This window comes from Phascolarctos cinereus, unplaced genomic scaffold, assembly GCF_003287225.1.
Source record: "Phascolarctos cinereus isolate Bilbo 61053 unplaced genomic scaffold, phaCin_HiC Scaffold_5;HRSCAF=322, whole genome shotgun sequence".
Classification (NCBI taxonomy): domain Eukaryota; kingdom Metazoa; phylum Chordata; class Mammalia; order Diprotodontia; family Phascolarctidae; genus Phascolarctos; species Phascolarctos cinereus.
In genome coordinates, this window is record NW_027555958.1 from 32,925,329 (window position 1) to 32,942,485 (window position 17,157).

The window sequence follows — 17,157 nt, forward strand, 5'->3', positions numbered from 1 at the left end:
TCTTCTTTGCTGTATCAAGATACTAGATAGAGGTTTGCATTCCTCTTTTTAATTTTAAAATAGGTAGAACATTTTGTACATTTTTAATATTTCAAAAACTGAATTAAGTTGCCCTTTATTTATAAGCCTATATATATGTGTATATATATATATATTTTTTTTTTTTCCTAGGGATCAGTAGCCCTTGACAGAGGAAAAAATGTCTCCCAATTCCTATTCTGGGAGAAGTCAATTGTTATTGTTATTTCTATGACAGTAGTTGAAATAATAGAAGTAGTGATATAAGACCCCTCTTGGAGCTGATGGTTCTTGCTAAAAAAGGAGCTAATAGGCTGTAAATTATCTTTATGGAGCTATAAAACATGGCTTAATGCATGCTTGGTGCATTGGGCTACACTAAATGAACTGGGCCAGGAAGAGAAGAAGGAGGATTAGCAGAGAAGTCTGTGGTGATGGTAGAACATCTGCAGAGCCAACATCTGAACCATAATTTCCTTCTTCCTTGACTATTTCAGGTCTTAGCAGAATGAAGTGGTGTCAGGAAATAGCACCTTGACCCTCAGTGAGCCCAAAAATGATACTCACAATTCAGTCAGAGGGTGGAGCTATAGAGAAGAGTGGAAGCTTAACTCAGCTAGTACATTTAGGCCTCAGCTTCTTTTCCCTAGGAATAAACTGAGAGTAAAAAGCGAACTTGCCTCAGAGGTACTGCCAAGGCCTCAATCTCTCCAATCAGACATAGGCCGGGCTGGCTAATGGCTGACCTGGTGCAAAACAAACCCCCCAAACAGACTAGGGTAAAACCATGGAGGTATGAGTTTTCTATATTGACCCAACAAACCAGAAAATATCAATCAACCCATTTAGACAATATTTAGTCCAAGGTCAGACAAAAGTTATGTCTCTCTCCCTTCCTCTATCTCTTCTAGCTTTAGACTCCTGGACAATATTAATTAGTGTATTTGTAGAGGCCATATACACCCATGAAGGACTCTCTTGGATTCCTTTTATTTTTCCTTAACAATGAGCATATTCTCTTCTTTCAAAAGACATCTGTGCGACTGTGGGACTGTGGAAGGAAGGAAGGAGGAAAGGAAGGAAGGAAGGAGGAAGGGAAGGAAGGAAGGAAGAAAGGGAGGGAGGGAAAGGGAAGGAAGGGGGAAGGAAGGAAGGAGGGAAGGAAGGAAGGAAGAAAGGAAAGAGGGAAGAAGGGAGGAATTAGGATTAATTAAGCACTTGCTATGTGCATTTTACAAAGTTTTTTTCTTTTGATCATCACAACAACCTGAGAGATAAATCCTATTATTATCTTCATTTTATAGTTGAGGAAACTGAGGCAAACAGAGGTTAAGTGACTTGCCCAGGGTCACACAGCTAGTAAGAATCTAATGCTAGATTTAAATGCAGGTTGTCCTGACTCCAGGCCCAGCGTTCTATGTGCCTCAGCCTTTACAGTGATGGCAAGTGAGTGATGTGGTGAACAGAGTGCTGGACTTCAAGTCAGAAAGCTGTGAGTTCAAATCCTGCCTCAAACACTAACTAACTGTGTGACTCTAACTTAACCTCACTCAGTCCTAGCCTCCTCATCTATAAAATGGAGATAACAGAGTTTATCTTCACAGGTTTGTATTTATGCTGTACATATGTATTATTCTATGTACTTTTCCCCTCTTTCCATTAGAATCTCTCCTTGTGTGGAAACATTATTTCCTTCTTTGTATTTTTACGCCTAGTGCTTAACACAGTGCCTGGTTCATCATAGCTGCTTAATAAATGCTTGATGATCGATTGGCTGGCTGTGAGGATCAAATGAAATAATGTATATGTGAAGCCCTTCGCAAATCTTAAAGTCTTATATAAATGTTAGCAATTACGTGTTGTTGCGTGTATATTGACATAATCACTGCCGGTAAATTTTCCTGACCTTTTCTGTGTTAAAAGGGAAGGTTCAGCATGGGTGTGGACGAAAGGGAAGGATGGGAGGAGGTGACGCGGTACAAAAAAGACATCAAATAAAAGTCGTATTTTTTTCTTAACCAAAGAATTAACGTGTCTCATAAAAATCTCACCTCATTGACATACAAAGGGGTTGCAAGAGGGCCTTAATAGGCTCCCTTTGGGCAAACCCTCTATTTCTCCTCCATGTTAAAAAATATCCGTCTTTGCAAATGATACCAGTGTGCTATTATCGTACTCAACCAATGAGTGATCATTTATTGAATGTCTATTATACGGGTATGTGGGATCCAGGGAAAGTAAAAACAAAACAAAACAAAATCCCCGTCCCTATTCTCAAGGCACTCCCGGCATTTTGGGGAGACAATGTGCAAATCAATATGCACAAACAAGGTATGTCCAGGATACATTAGGAGTGGCCTCAGAGAGGGAGTACTGAAATTGAGAAAGGTTGAGTAAGACCATGCAGAAGGTGAGACCTGAAGGAAGTCAAAGAAGACAGGAGGTAGAAATGGGGAGGGACAGCATTCCAGGCAGGGGGCCCAGCCAGTGAAAATGCTTGGAGGCAGGAGATAATGTCACGCTCAAGGACCAGCAAGAAGGCCGTTGTCACTAAACTGCAGATTATGGAGGGGAGTAAGGTGTAAGGACGCTAGAAAGGTAGGAAGGGACCAGATTATGAAGGGCTTTAAAAGCCAGACAGAGGATTTCATATTTGATGCTGGAGGTGGTAGGGATCAACAGTCTGGCAAGCGAATCATAACCGAGAGACCCAGGTGCTTCACCAGTCTCTAAAACGTGGCCGTATAATGCTTCTCTGGACTTCTGCTTGCCTTGGTGCTGGCAGGAGTTTATCTAACCTGACCACTGCTCATGAAGAAAGCTTAGCCACAAAACAAACTGTTGCTCGCTAGCTTGACTACCAGTGCTGGGAGCCTACACCAAAGGGAAAAAAAGAAAGAAAGAAAAAGCATTCCAGACAAGACCTCAAACATAACCCATGGTCCAGAACCACAGGATTACAACTCTCTCTGTCTACACAGACAAGATGCTGTCTCAGCAGGCTTCACAATAATTATATTCTCTTTTGTTCCCACCCCACCCAAGGTCTTCTTGAAAATATGTCTAGGTTTGAACAAAAAGGGGGAAAGGCCTTTAGTTTCCATATGAGCACTAAAACCATGCAAAATTTTTAACTAGAAAGACAAAGTAGAGGGTATCTTACCGAGGAGAGACTGATAAGATATCCATTAAAGAACGGGCTTTATTTATCCTAACCACCCCCAAAAAATGCAGACTTGTATCCAAGTCCATAGACAGTTAAGGCAACTCTTCTCTCTCTGGTGAGCCTTGCCTCCTGCAAGGATCTATCCAGGAGTGGGGAACCCAGGGCCTCAAGGCTATATGTGGCCCTCTAGGTCCTCAAATGTGGCCCTTTGACTGAATCCAAACTTCACAGAACAAATCCCTTTAATAAAAGGATTTGTTCTGTAAAACTTGGACTCAGTCAAAAGGCCATATCCAAGGACTTAGGAGGCCACATGTGGCCTCAAAGCCTCAGGTTCCCCACCCCTGAACTGTCCTCCTGACATAGTACTATCCTGGGGTTGGGTCCTGCCCTGCTACCCCACAACAGGAATCCACTCAGAGGTTCTAGAGAGACAATCCCTTTTATCAAGGTACCTGCACAGTCCATGTAACTCACAGTACACGTGAAACCTGGGTGCAGTCATCTGGAAAGGTCTGCTTCTCAGTCTCATCCACTGCTTAGTCTGAGAATTCCTCTGGGGATGAGATCTGCTTAGGGAATCCCTCTGTCATTCTACCACTGCCATTTCATTGCTGCTGCTTATATTCCTGCACCTCCCAACATGGCTGAAGAACTCTCTGTAGAACCCTTACTCCTCCCATCTGGGACCTTATGATGCCTCCTTTCCTGGGTCATATGGTTTCTCAGAGGGTCCTCACTGATGTAAGGCAGAATATATAACGGATGTTGTTTAGTTGTTTTCCATGGTTCTGACTCCTTATGATCCCTTTTGGGGTTTTCTTGGCAAAGATACTGGAGCGGCTTGCCATTTCCTTCTCCGGCTCATTTATAGAGTGAAGAAACTGAGGCAAACAGGGTTAAGTGACTTGCCCAGGGTCACACAACTAGTAAATGTCTGAGGCTAGATTTGAACTCAAGTCTTCCTGACTCCAGTTCTAGCACTCTATCCATAGTACTACCTAGCTGCCTCTAATCCTATGATACTCGTACAATACCTACCACACATATTCATCATATTCATGGTGTGAGAGGAGATGATTGGCTCTGTTCTTAAGAAAATCTTTCTGCAGTGTTGCTATTCTGTGAGTACCCTACGTGATGCTCCACCCTAGAACAAGGCAGCTACTATTTAGATGGATTCTTGATGTGGTTCAAGGAACTTGCTAGGTCAGAGATCCTTAACCTCAGCTCTCTCTCTCTCTCTCTCTCTCTCTCTCTCTCTCTCTCTTTTTCTCTTCTCTGTCTCTTTCCTTTCCCTCTTTCTCTTCTCTCTCTTTCTCCATATATATAATATATATAAACTATTTTTCTACAGCAATGGTTTCCTTTATAGTCTTGTATATTTCATTTTATGCATTTAAAGACATTATTCTGAGAAAGGAGTCCAAAGGCTTCACCAGACTGTGCCAAAGGGGTCCATGCCTCAAAAAAGGTGAAAAGTTCCTGCTCTAGGATATGCCTGCATCAGACATCGGAGGACTCTAACATTGCCTAGGTCCTTACTGGCATATGGCACCCCTCTTCAGGATCTTGATCAGGGGCTCTGTCAGTTGGGTGTATTGAGATGAACCACCAGCTGAAATAGGCAATTCCTAGAAACTACTAAAGCAGCCATATGCCCTTTGGTTGGATGAGCCCATTCCGGGGTCATCTCTATGTGAGCATAGCCTATCTGAATGCCTACAGGGCCTGACACGTATTTCTTTCCTTTTCTTTTTTTTTATTTTTGGCTAGGCAATGGGGTTAAGTGACTTGCCCAGGGTCACACAGCTAGTAAGTGTTATGTGTCTAAGGCTGCATTTGAACTCAGGTCCTCCTGACTCCAGGGAGTGCTCTATCCACTGTGCCACCTATCTGCCCCCCTGGCACATATTTCAATGGTTCTGTGATCTTAATCCTATGGATACTTCCTTCAAAGACGCAGACTGCAAAATATCCATGCCTTACCATCTCATAGGCTTATTCATGCCCTCCCCATGCCAGTGGGAGCTCTAACTCTTGGTCTTTTATGTTCTGTGGGTACCAGCGCATTATTCAGTCTATCCATCATTTATCCCCCCCTCTCACTACATGACTGACCCTTTTCTGATGATGTTTCCCAGATGTTATCTTTTATTCCAGTTCTTGTACATACATCATTCTAAGCATAGTTGCCCCTCTGGTACTTCCCCAAGGGTGGCTACTTAATCTCACAGGTTTTAGGGAACTCTATGGGTCTGCATTCCTAAAACTACAGTTGACAAGCCCCCACCAGTGAGCTTCTCCTTAATAGCTATCCAATTAAACAATTAGCTCAAGACAAAGGCATTTATTAATATGACACAGTAAAGACAGTAACTACTAAACATTTCCCCCATTAACATGGAAATCATCCTCCCACAGAAAATGTACAATATCCATGGGAAGAATGGACATAAATTAGTATTGCAATGATAGCAAAGAACACAAGCAGGGAACACATGTGGTCAAGACAACTCACGCCTGTAGAACTACAATGAGTGTGACATCATGTCCTTGTAAAGTCCTCTCCACAGCTCAGCTCTTCATTCTCAGAGCCAGGTCTCCCTTCAAGTCCTGGCTGGTTCTCTCCTAAGTCAGGAGTCGTGTTTCTTGAAGCTGCTTCTAGTCTCAAGTGACTGCCTCTTTGTACCCATCTGTGTCTATCTGGTGAATATATCTCAGCTCCTTCAAAAGTACCTCATGCCCTCTTGAATGGAATCTCAAATTGCCAGACAGAGTGTCTTCTGCTGGGTGAGTAACTCAACTGCTAGATGCTATGACCAATGCAAGGGGAAAGCCTCCCCCACTCCAACACTTGTTATAGGGGGTGTTATAGGGAGTCATACTCCACAAAGCTGCTCCCATACCAGACTCTCACAGAGCCAGTGAGTTTTAGTTTTGTAACGGGCCATCAGGAATGTGGCCAGTTATTGTTTAATCAATTCCAGTTGAATTAAGGAAACATTTTTTCATACTTTATAAAGGGGCAACTGGTGTGGTTATATCACTAAAGTTAATTTAATATCTAATCTGACCTTCACTTTCTGTGACTACATCAACTAGGCTGGGGGGATTCAAGCAATTAAAGACCAATTCCCCTCCCCATTAGGGTAAATAGATATATGCCTATCATATGTTTCTCCATTGCCCTTTGAGTCAAGCACAATTTTAATTCTTCAGAGATTGTGGTGTTCCATGGTTCATAGCTCTATATACTCACTGAAAAAATATGTCAAAGACCAGTGGTTTGAGTATGAGAACTTCTCCCATTTGTCAGATACACAGGAATAATAAAAAATTCAAACCTGTGATAATATAAATTAGCTTCATTCTTCAATAATGAATACTATTATCCCTCTATACTTGCCCGTCTTGTAGGACTATTGTCTATGCTCTCTCATAATTTGTCCACAGGGAGTCCATCCAATGAGCTGGGGACTTTTTTTCCTTCTCCTGACACTGTAGGAACATTCTGGCTATCCATCTGTTATCCCTTTTTCTTGCCATGTGACCACTTCAAGCTTTTTTTCCCACACATTTCATACATTTCTTCCATAACATCCTTTAATTTGGTTTTTCTTTGAAAATCCTTATTTCTTATATATTGCAACCTACTCATGCCCACTATGTACTTCTCCATTCTCCTTTGCATAATACTCATTTTCTTTTGTTCAAAGACTATAATGTTCATGATTGGAAGCCATAGAACAACACGAGTAGAATATTGGTATTAAAAATATGAGTCTTTGTTTCTGGGAGAAGTTTGGGATCATTAAAAGAGCTTCACAATTTCCTGAAGATAATCTAGTCCATCTTCTTTCTCCTTCTTAGTTCTAAGCCCAATTTTTTATCCATTTGTACTGTCTTTCCAAGAAATGTATACTGATGAACAAGAACTTCTAAGTTGTCCATCCAACTGCATGTTAAAATCTAGACAATAGACATTCTTTATCCATTTTGTTTTTCCTATATGGATGCTTAAACCAAACTATTTTGAGTTGTTGCAGATACCTTCAGAGTGCTCTAAAATATTAATGCAGTCAGAATAATGTAGTCTAAAAACAAGAACATCTAGAAGACATCACCACCCAGAAGAATACTGGTAATAAAAAGACAGGATTTGTATGTCGAAGAATAGTCTGGTATCATTGAAAGCACTTCATAATTCCCAAATACAATCTACCTCACTCATTTTCTCCTCTTCAAATCTAGGTCAAGATCAATGGCCATACATGGTTTGTCCATGCACTATAATGAGTTGCTTCAATGGGTTGCCCATTCAACTCCAATTCATAGTCTAGATAATAGCTAATATTTGTCCTTTTAACTTTTCCTGTGTGAATTGTTACACTAACCTCTTTTGGATTGCTGTGAATATTACAAATAAAGCTCTATAGTGTTCTGAGGGTTTGATACAATCAACACTACATCTTCCACAAACAGAAGACCTCACTATCTTAAAAAGTCCTTCTTCTATTTGTATTTCATTCAGAAAACCTCCATGGCAATGATGAATACATTTTGTGAGTACACTTCTCCCTGCTTTATGTTTCATTTAATGTTGGTAGTCAGAAGACCGTTGAAGAAATGTCTTTGGGGTACGGAGCCAGATGACGGAGTAGAGGTAGCAGCTCAGCCAACTTCTGCCAACATTCCCTTCCAAACAGCTTTAAAATAATGCCTCAGATAGAATTCTGGAGTGGCAGAGCCAACAAAAATTCAGGGTGAGACATTTTTCTAGCACAAGGTAACTTAGGAGGCTGGCAGGAGAGATCTATGACACTATGGTGGGGGCACATCTAGAGCTCAGCTGTAGTACCAGTGGTGGATCTTGGATAAGGTTGCAATAGTGGCAGTAGCAGCTTCAGGAAGTCTCTGCCCAGAGACAGTAAGGTGGTCAGATAACTGGTCAGAAAGAGATTGCAGGGGACTCTGAGCTAATGCTGGGCACAGAACCCTGTTGCATTGCCCGTATACAGTTCCAGGTCACAGTTCCAGAGTGGAGAGGAGTGCTTGTGGCCAGTCAAAGGGAGTAGTGGCCCTGGTCACATTTCCAGGGCCCTGAGGAACGCTAGCACTTATGGCTATGGGGGAGCAGCAATCCTTCCTGGGTAGAGACTAGACTACAGACCAGGAGAACAGTGACCACACCTCTCCGAGATCACATCACCTTGGAAGCATTGAAAACCTATAGACCCTCAGAACTCGTTCTGAAAATAGCAGCATGAAAAAGCCTAAAGCTTGGTACAATGCCTCCTTGCCCCCAAGTGAACGGAGCCCAACTTTAATATAAAGTTTAAAGTTAAGAAATAGACTAGGAAAATGAGCAAATAAAAAAAAACTTGACTATAAAAAGCTACTACAGTGGCAAGGAAGACCAAGACACAAACTCAGAAGAAGATAACAACATGAAAACAGCTACAAGCAAAGCCTCCAAGAAAAATGCTATTTGGACAGAAGCCCAACAAGAATTCTGGAAGAGTTAAAGGAAGAGATAAGAGTGGTAGGGGGAAAACTGGGGAAAGAAATGAGAATGATACAAGAAAATTATGAAAACAGAATTAACAGCTTGATAAAAGAGGCACACAAAAAATACTGAGGAAAATAACATGTTTTAAAAAAACAGAATTGGTCTAATGGTAAAAGTGGAACAAAAATTTACTAAAAAGAACTTCTTAAAAAGTAGAATTGGCCAAATGAGAAAAGAGGTACAGAAGCTCACTGAAAAAAATAATTGGTTAAAAATTAGAATTGGGAAAGTGGAAGCTAATGACTCCATGAGACATCAAGACACAATAAAACAAAGTCAAGTGGATGAAAAAAAAATAGAAGAAAACAGGAAATATCTCATCAGAAAAAAAAAACTTATCTGGAAAATGGATCAAGGAGAGATTATTTACCTGAAAACCATGATAAAAATAAAGGAACCTAGACATCATATTTCAAGATATTATTGTGTAAAACTGTCCTTATATCTTCAATCCAGAGAGGAAAATGAAAATTGAAAGACTCCCCTGATCACCTCCTGAAAGATATCCCAAAATGAAGACTCCCAGGAATATTATAGCCAAATTCCAGAGCACCCAGGTCAAGGAAAAATTTTGCAAGTAGCCAGAAAGAAACAATTCTAATATTGTGGAGTCACAATCAGAATCAAGCAAGATTTAGCCACTACCATATTGAAGAAGTGGAGGGCTAGGAATATGATATTCTGAAGGGCAAAGGAGCTAGGATTGCAACCAAGAATAACCTACCTTCCGAAACTGAGTATAATCCTTCAGGGGAAAAAATGGATATTTAATAAAATGGAGGATTTTCAAGCATTCCTGATGAAAAGACCAAGGCTGAATAGAAAGTTTGACATTCAAACACAAGACTCAAGAGAAGCATAAAAAAAGTAAACATGAAAGAAAAATCATAAGGCACTCAATAAAGTTAAACTGTTTATATTTTTATATGGGAAGATAATCCATGTAACTCCTGAGATATTTCTCATTATTAGGGTAGTTAGAATGAGTCTACACCAGAGGTCATGAGTGTGAATCAATTATGTTGGAATAATCTTCAAAAATATCTGAAGAGGTGAGAAAGAAGCTTGTATTGAAAGAAGGAGGAAAGGAGAGGAAGATTGGGGTAAATCATATCACATAAAAGAAGAATGCAAGGAAGAGCTCTTACCGTGGAGGGGAAAACAGAAGTGGGAGGAGTGGGCAATACTTGAACCTCACTCTCATCTAAATTGGTTCAAAAAAGGCAAGTGTATATATATATATACATATATATATATATATATATATATATATATATATATATATAATATATATATATATATATATACGTGTACACACACACACACACACACACACATACACACCCTCAGGTGGGTATAGAAATCTATCTTACCCAACTGAAAAGAAGAAGGGGAAGGAAATAAGAGAAGAGGGGAGGGGTGATAAAAAGAGAGAGGTGAATTAAGGGAGGCAGGGGTCAAAAGCAAAATAGACTTTTGAAGAGGGACAGGGTAAAAAGAGAGAGAGAAAGATAAACAGAAAAACATAGGATGATGGAAAATACAAAGTAAACATACCTGTGAATATGAATGGGATAAACTCACCCATAAAACAGAGCTGGATAGCAAAACGGATTAGAAACCAGAATATAACGATATGTTGTTTATAAGAGACACACTTGAAACAGCAAGACACACCAAAGAATTAAAATAAAGGGCTGGATCAGACTCTATTATGCTACAGCTAAAGTAAAAAAGGCAGGAGTAGCAATCATGATCTCAGACAAAGCTAAAACAAAAATAGACCTAATTAAAAGAGATAGTCATGGAAACTACATTTTGCTAAAAGGTACCATAGACAATGAAGTAATATCAAAAAATTTTACATCAAGTTTCTCTGATAAAGGCCTCATTTCTCAACTACATAGGGAACTGAGTCAAATTATAAAAGTAAGAGCCAATGTCCAGTTGATAAATGATCAAAAGACATGAACAGTCAGCTTCTGAAGAAGAAATCAAAGCTACCTGTAGCCACGTGAAAAAAATGCTCTAAATCACCACTGATTAGAGAAATGCAAATTAAAACAACTCCGAGGTACCTACCACCTCACACTTGTCAAAAATGATAAATGCTAGAGGGTATGTAGGAAAATAGGTACACTAATGCACTGTTGATGGAGCTGTGAACTCCAACAATTCTAGAGAATAATTTGGAACTATGCCCAAAGGGCTTTAGAATTGTTTATACCTTTTAACCCAGCAATACCACTACTAGGTCTACATCCTGAAGAAATCAAGAAAAAGGGAAAGGACCTATATGTACAAAAATATTTACAGTAGCTCTGTGTATTGGAAATTGAGGGGATGTCCAGCAATTGGGGAATAGCTATACAAGTTGCGGTACATGATCATGATGGAAAAACATGACAAAACCTGTATGAACTGATGCCAAATGAAGTGAACAGAACCAGGAGATCAATGTACACAGTAACAGCAACATCATAATGATGATCAACTGTGAAAGACTTAGCTACTCTGATAAATATGATGATCAAAGACAATTCTGAAGAACTCTTGATGAAAAAGCTATGTATTACCTCCAGAGATAGAACTGATGAATTCTGAATGCATATTGAAGTATAATTTTCTCACTTTATTTTCTTCTTTTTTTTGTATGACAGGGCTAATATGAATAGGTGTTTTGCATGATTTTGCATGTGTAATCAATATCATATTGCTTGCCTTCCCAGTGGGTAGGGGAAGGGGGCTGCAGGGAGGAAGAAAATTTAGAATTCAAATTTTTAAAAGAAAATTTAAAAGTAAATGCTATTTTAAAAAAGCATATGTGTGGCTGAATCTATCAAAAAATCTGCATGATTTTAACATATAATTGGGTAATACTTTGTTGAAAAGAAACTTTTGGGCTACGTCTTGCTCTACCAAATCAATTCTTTTTTAAATCAGTAAGCAATAAACATAGTGAGATACCTCATTCTCTCTACCTTTCAGTTAATCACATGAATTTGAAGATACGTTCTATTTTAAAAAGCCATTTGCTAAAGCATGATTGCACCTTTCTAATATTTGCATCAAAGATGAAAATATATATTCTTTTAAATGTAGCCTGAGAAAAAGGAAATGGAAACTGGAAAACTCTGGAAATCATATGCATGCACACACTTCCATAGCTTAGCAAATCTCTATCATTCTTTACTCTGGTCTTCTCAGGATTCCTAAAGAGATGTATTACATTTGGATTTTACAGAGATGAAAAAATATGTTAATGGGTCAATAGATACTGATGTCCTCGATTACCTTTTCTAACGTTAATTATTTTTTCCCTATCATTTTGGATCTTTCTGAAATAAGAAATCTTAAACCTTTATACTCAATATTTTCAAAATTGAGTTACCTCTAGCACAGGATTCTTTCCCCACCTTGGTTCAGACCAGATGTTCTATTTCCCTTCCTTCATATTACACACTAGAGACTCAGAGATTGGAGTTCAAATATGTTTGATTCCACCACTATCATCGCTGATGAAAAGAATTTGTTCTAGAAATGCTGCCAGATCTGTTGTCCTGCTTCTAGCTCCATCTAGATGCTTTGGGGATGACTTGACTGAGTTTGGTCTCATGCCCAGCTTTCTGTAAGCTTCTTTTCCTCTCTACTATTCTTTCCTGTTTTGAGCCCACCCAAATTCCAATAAGGCACGACTGCACAGCTGGAATTCACACTTTTCTGCTTCATTGTCTTCTGCTACTTATTAACTGGCAAATATAGGATGAGTGTTCCTTTGGGTAGTGTGAGAAAATTCAATCGCCATCCAAGCCTGTGTTAGTCCGGTAGCATGATGAAGTAGAAAGAGCTCTGGATTGGGGGGCCAAAGGGCCTGGGTTTGAGCCCCAGCTCTGTTACTTATGACCCAGGTGCCTATTACATGTCAGTTCAGTTCTTGGACCTTCAGTTTCCTCATATTTGAAATGAGAGGGTTCGACTGGATGATTTTAAAGTTCCTTCTAATTTCTTTGATCCCGTGATCCTATATCTACCAGACCTTCATTTAATAAAGCACCAGGAGCTGGCTCAGAGCATGGGCCAGAAAGAAAAGCATGGGACAGAACTCGTTGTTCTAAAACAGTCACGGAGCACCATTTCCCATTTGTGCCCAAGGCACATCTGAATTAAATTACAGGCACCCTGGAGATGTAGCTGCTTGTACACCTGTGTGTCCCCTATGCCTTGCCAAGAATATCAGAGTAGCAGGAAGGGATATTGGTTATAAATATTTGTTTCATTTAGTTGCCTAGGAGAACAATTATGTGCATATTAAATCAATTTAAATAATAAATAATGAATAATTGACATGCCTATGCCACTTTCCAGTTACAAAGCACCTTACATCTATTTACCTCTCAGCCACTCTCAGTGGTGTGCCAGTAAATGTTTAACATTAACCAGCTCTCCAGGAAAGGGGGGGGGGAATCCTGTATACAGGACTTTTAAAGTTTAATCTATAATATTAACATTTTCTCCACCATTTTCTTAAGTCTAGACAATCAACAAAATAATCAAGCCCTAATTTGTCACATTTGCTGACTTCTGAGGTGCAAATGCTCACATTGAAAACCAATCAGTTTTTTTTTTCCTGATCTGGGACAAGCTGGCTCTAGCACATACATCCCTGTGAACACTCCTGTTCTGTCCACATGTAGGAGATAGGGACTGGATCTGTGATTGCACTGATATAGGGAATCCCTAAATGAAGAAATTCCCCCTGCCAATGCAGGTTGGTACCTTCTCTGCAATTTATAGTCTTAGAAAGTTGCCCAGAACCCTGAAAGTTTAAGTGATCTGCTCACCATCCCACAGCTAGTTATCAGAAGTGGCACTTGAACCCTGGCCTTCCTGGCTCCAAGGCCAGTGCTGTAACCTCTATACCACACTGCCTCTCAGCACAATATGTGGCCAACCAGGATCGGTCTGCATAACTTGCTGGAAAGAAGCACCAGCCTAACTAAGCTTCTTAAGTTGTCACTAGACACAGCAAACCTAGCAGCAGTTAGGTGGCACAGTAGATAGAATATTGGACTTGAAGTCAAGAAGACGAAAGTTCAAATCTAGCTTCAGACACTTACTAGTTGGGTGACACTCCCTAGGCAAGTCACTTACCCTCTTTCAGCCTCAGTTTCTTCTTCTGTAAAATGGAGATCATATTTCTTTTTATTATCATTCTAAATTCTCTCCTTCTCTCCACCCCTTCCCCACCCATTGAGAAGGTGAGAAATGTGATATCCATTATACATACAAAGTCATGCAAAACATTTCCACATTAGCCCCGTTATGGGGTTAGGGGCATGAGAAAATTAAATAAAGAAAAAAAATATGCTTCAGTCTGCACTCTGAGTCCATCAGTTCTCTCTCTGGAGGTGGATAGTATATTTTTTAATCCTGAGTCCTTTGGAATTATCTTGGATTATTGTATTACTGAGAATGACTAGGTTACATATCTAATCATTGTTGCTATTACTGTTACAATGTTCTCCTGGTTCTGCTCATTTCACTTTGTACCAGTTCATGTCAGTCTTCCCAGGTTTTTCTGAAATCATCCTGCTCATCATTTTTTTCCCATGTTATTTATTTATTTTTAGTTTTCAACATTCACTTCTATAAAATTTTGAGTTCTAAATTTTCCCCCTCCCTCCCCTTCTCTCTCCCCAAGATGGTATGCAATTTGATGTAGGCTATACATATGCAATCATATTAAACACATTTCCACATTGGTCATGTGGTAAAAGAAGAATAAGAACAAAAGGGAAAAACCATGAGAAAGAAAAAGAGAGGGAGAGAAAAGAGTCTGCTTCAATCTGCATTCAGACTCCGTAGTTCTTTCTCTGGATATGGACGGTGTTTTCCATCATGAGTCTTTTGGAATTGTCTTCTGCTCATCATTTCTTACAGCACAATAGTTAGTATTCCATCACAATCATATAAAAATGGAGACAGTGATAGCGCCTACCTTCCAGATTCACAGCGAGGATCAAATAAGATAATAAATGTAAAGTGCTTTGTATCTTGACATGCTAGATAAATGCTAGCTGTTATTACATAGTGACCCTTCAACAAGCCAATTTATTAAACACTGAGGGCTGAGGTGCTGGAGATCTAAAGACAAAATTGAAAATATTCCTGTCCTATGGAGGGTTTGATGTGTACGAAATCAAGTATATAGCAGGTAAACTGAGAAAGGAAAGAGTGTGGAAAACTAGGGAAAATTAGGGAAGGCTTCCACGATGAGGTGGTACCAGAGACGAGCCTTGAAGGAAGTTAAAGATTTAGAGAGGTAAAGAAGAGGTAATGTGTTCCAGGCATAGAAGGACAGGGACAGAGATGGGCCCTAGACCTGTGATGTCATTGTTATAGGGAACTCCCAGGTAAGGAAACTCCCTCTGCCAGTGAAGGTTACACCTTCTTTGTAACTTGGAAGGAAAACTCGAGGTAAGAGATGAAATATTGTGCCCAGGGAACAGCTGGCAATGCAGTTTGGCTGGAACATGGAGGCTCTGAATGAGAATAATGCTAAATAAGCCTGAAAAAGTAGGTTGGAGTCAGCCTGGGGAGGGCCTTAAATGCCAAGTGGAGAAGTTTATTTTCTCTTATTTTAGGCAGTAAGAAGACACTACCAGTCTTTGAGTGGTGGAATGACATGGTTTTTTCCTTTGCTTTCAGAAGATTATTTTGGCAGCAATGGAGAGAGGATGACTCTGAAAGGGGAGGAACTTGAAGCAGGCTGGGACCAGTTACTGAAATAATTGGCTATTGCAATAGCCTGGGGAAAAGCCATTTAGGGTCTGAACTAAGCAGGGGGCCACGTGAAGAGTGAAAAGAGGAAGGGTCTGAGAGATGTTTGGAGGAAGCAGGAGCCCTGAGATTAACATGAGCCAGATTGGCAAGGGTGGGGGGAGAAGAAGGAGAGCCTAGGAGTACTCTGAGGTTACAAAACCAGAGAACCCTAGTGCCCTCAATAGAAACACAGTGGTTTGGAAGAGAGGCATGGGTACTGGGGGAGGAGCTAAGCTGCTTTTTAGTCCTGCTGAGTTTCAGATGCCCCTGGAACATCTCAAGCTTAACCAGAACAGTTAAAAACCTCTCCCTTACCACTTCCTGCCTCATTTGCAAGGCCTTGGGCCCCTCTTTCTTGCTTAAGTTTTTGGGGACTTTGGGGGATCTTTTTTTAAAAGCTTCTTTCTTTAGCTTACATTGAGATTGCTTCACATGAAGGCATTTAGGTCACTGCTTCTCTTCTTTTTGAATTCATCTGTTCTTAGCAACTGTCAAAGAACCTACCTGCCCTTCCCTGATGCCCGGCAATAGCACGTGCTAACGTTTTCCCCACCACTCACTATTAGATAGTCTTGCTCAGCACTCACTCAAATGCTGTTAAGGTAGACATGCTCACCAGCTTTCCGTCCTGCTGGGGTGTCCAGAAACGCTCCGGCAGCATTCTGAATCTGCAAATCAGATAGACAGGAGCAGCTAAACACCCAGGGAGAAAGTCAATTTATACCTTACATTTTGAAAACAGCCCTTGATCATAATACCTTTGAACCTGTGTCCTGGGTGCGGACCCTCTAAAAGAAAAGGACCCTAGCTTTTTGGAGGAGTTATTTATTTCTCCAAAGTCTTGACAACTGCAGTGGTAGAGGTGGGGTGCTGCTTACACTGACGGGGAGGGGGGGCAGTGCTAGATTCAGTGTCAAAGAGTTGAGGTTCAATCACTTACCACCTGTGTGTCTCTGAGCAAGTCAATCTCTCAACTGCCTTGTCGGTAAGGGGAGGGGAAGTGGCTTGACTCAGTGACCTCTAACAGTCCTTCCAGCTCCACCTGTCTGGTCCTATCTAGAATCAGATCCTAGGTGCAGAGGAAGAGAGTGACCAGCAAGCAAGTTCAGAATGTGCCACCATTATCGGCTGTCCTCTCCTTCCCCTGGGAATCTCAGCAAATCTTGGGACAGACAACAGGAAAAGAGCCTGAAAGGGGGAAATGAATGTGTGGATATCTGTAATAGCTACTAGGTAAAGTTTCCAGATCTCAGGGCAGACCAGGTTCCACCCAGCTCTCAGCCAATTGTCACAATGCAGTGTGAGCATTTACATCTGAGAAAATGGCAAATCAGGGCCCGATTTAGTATCTTGTCCCATTGTCTAGACTTAAGAAAATGATGGTGAAAATGTTAATAATAATTATTAAATTTAAAAGTGTGTCAATCGTACTTTTTCTGGAGAACCCATTGTTAAACATTTAACCAACACACCTTTGGGTGGATCCCAGTCTAAGGGGAAGCAGCCTTAGTGCAGAGAACTATGAACAGGGAACTCTACTATCTCCTCAATTTAACCAGGATCTCCAGTGGAGACAATC

At 40.4% G+C, this 17,157-nt stretch overlaps 1 protein-coding gene across 1 annotated transcript in view; it reads right to left on the bottom strand.

Annotated features, from left to right (window-relative positions):
• The window catches only part of EFCAB5 (EF-hand calcium binding domain 5), a 136,636-nt gene that overhangs the window by 77,285 nt on the left and 42,194 nt on the right, over positions 1 to 17,157 (bottom strand). The window contains 1 exon segment of the mRNA XM_020963301.2: positions 16,195 to 16,246. Within this exon segment, the coding sequence (XP_020818960.1) occupies positions 16,195 to 16,246 (52 nt within the window).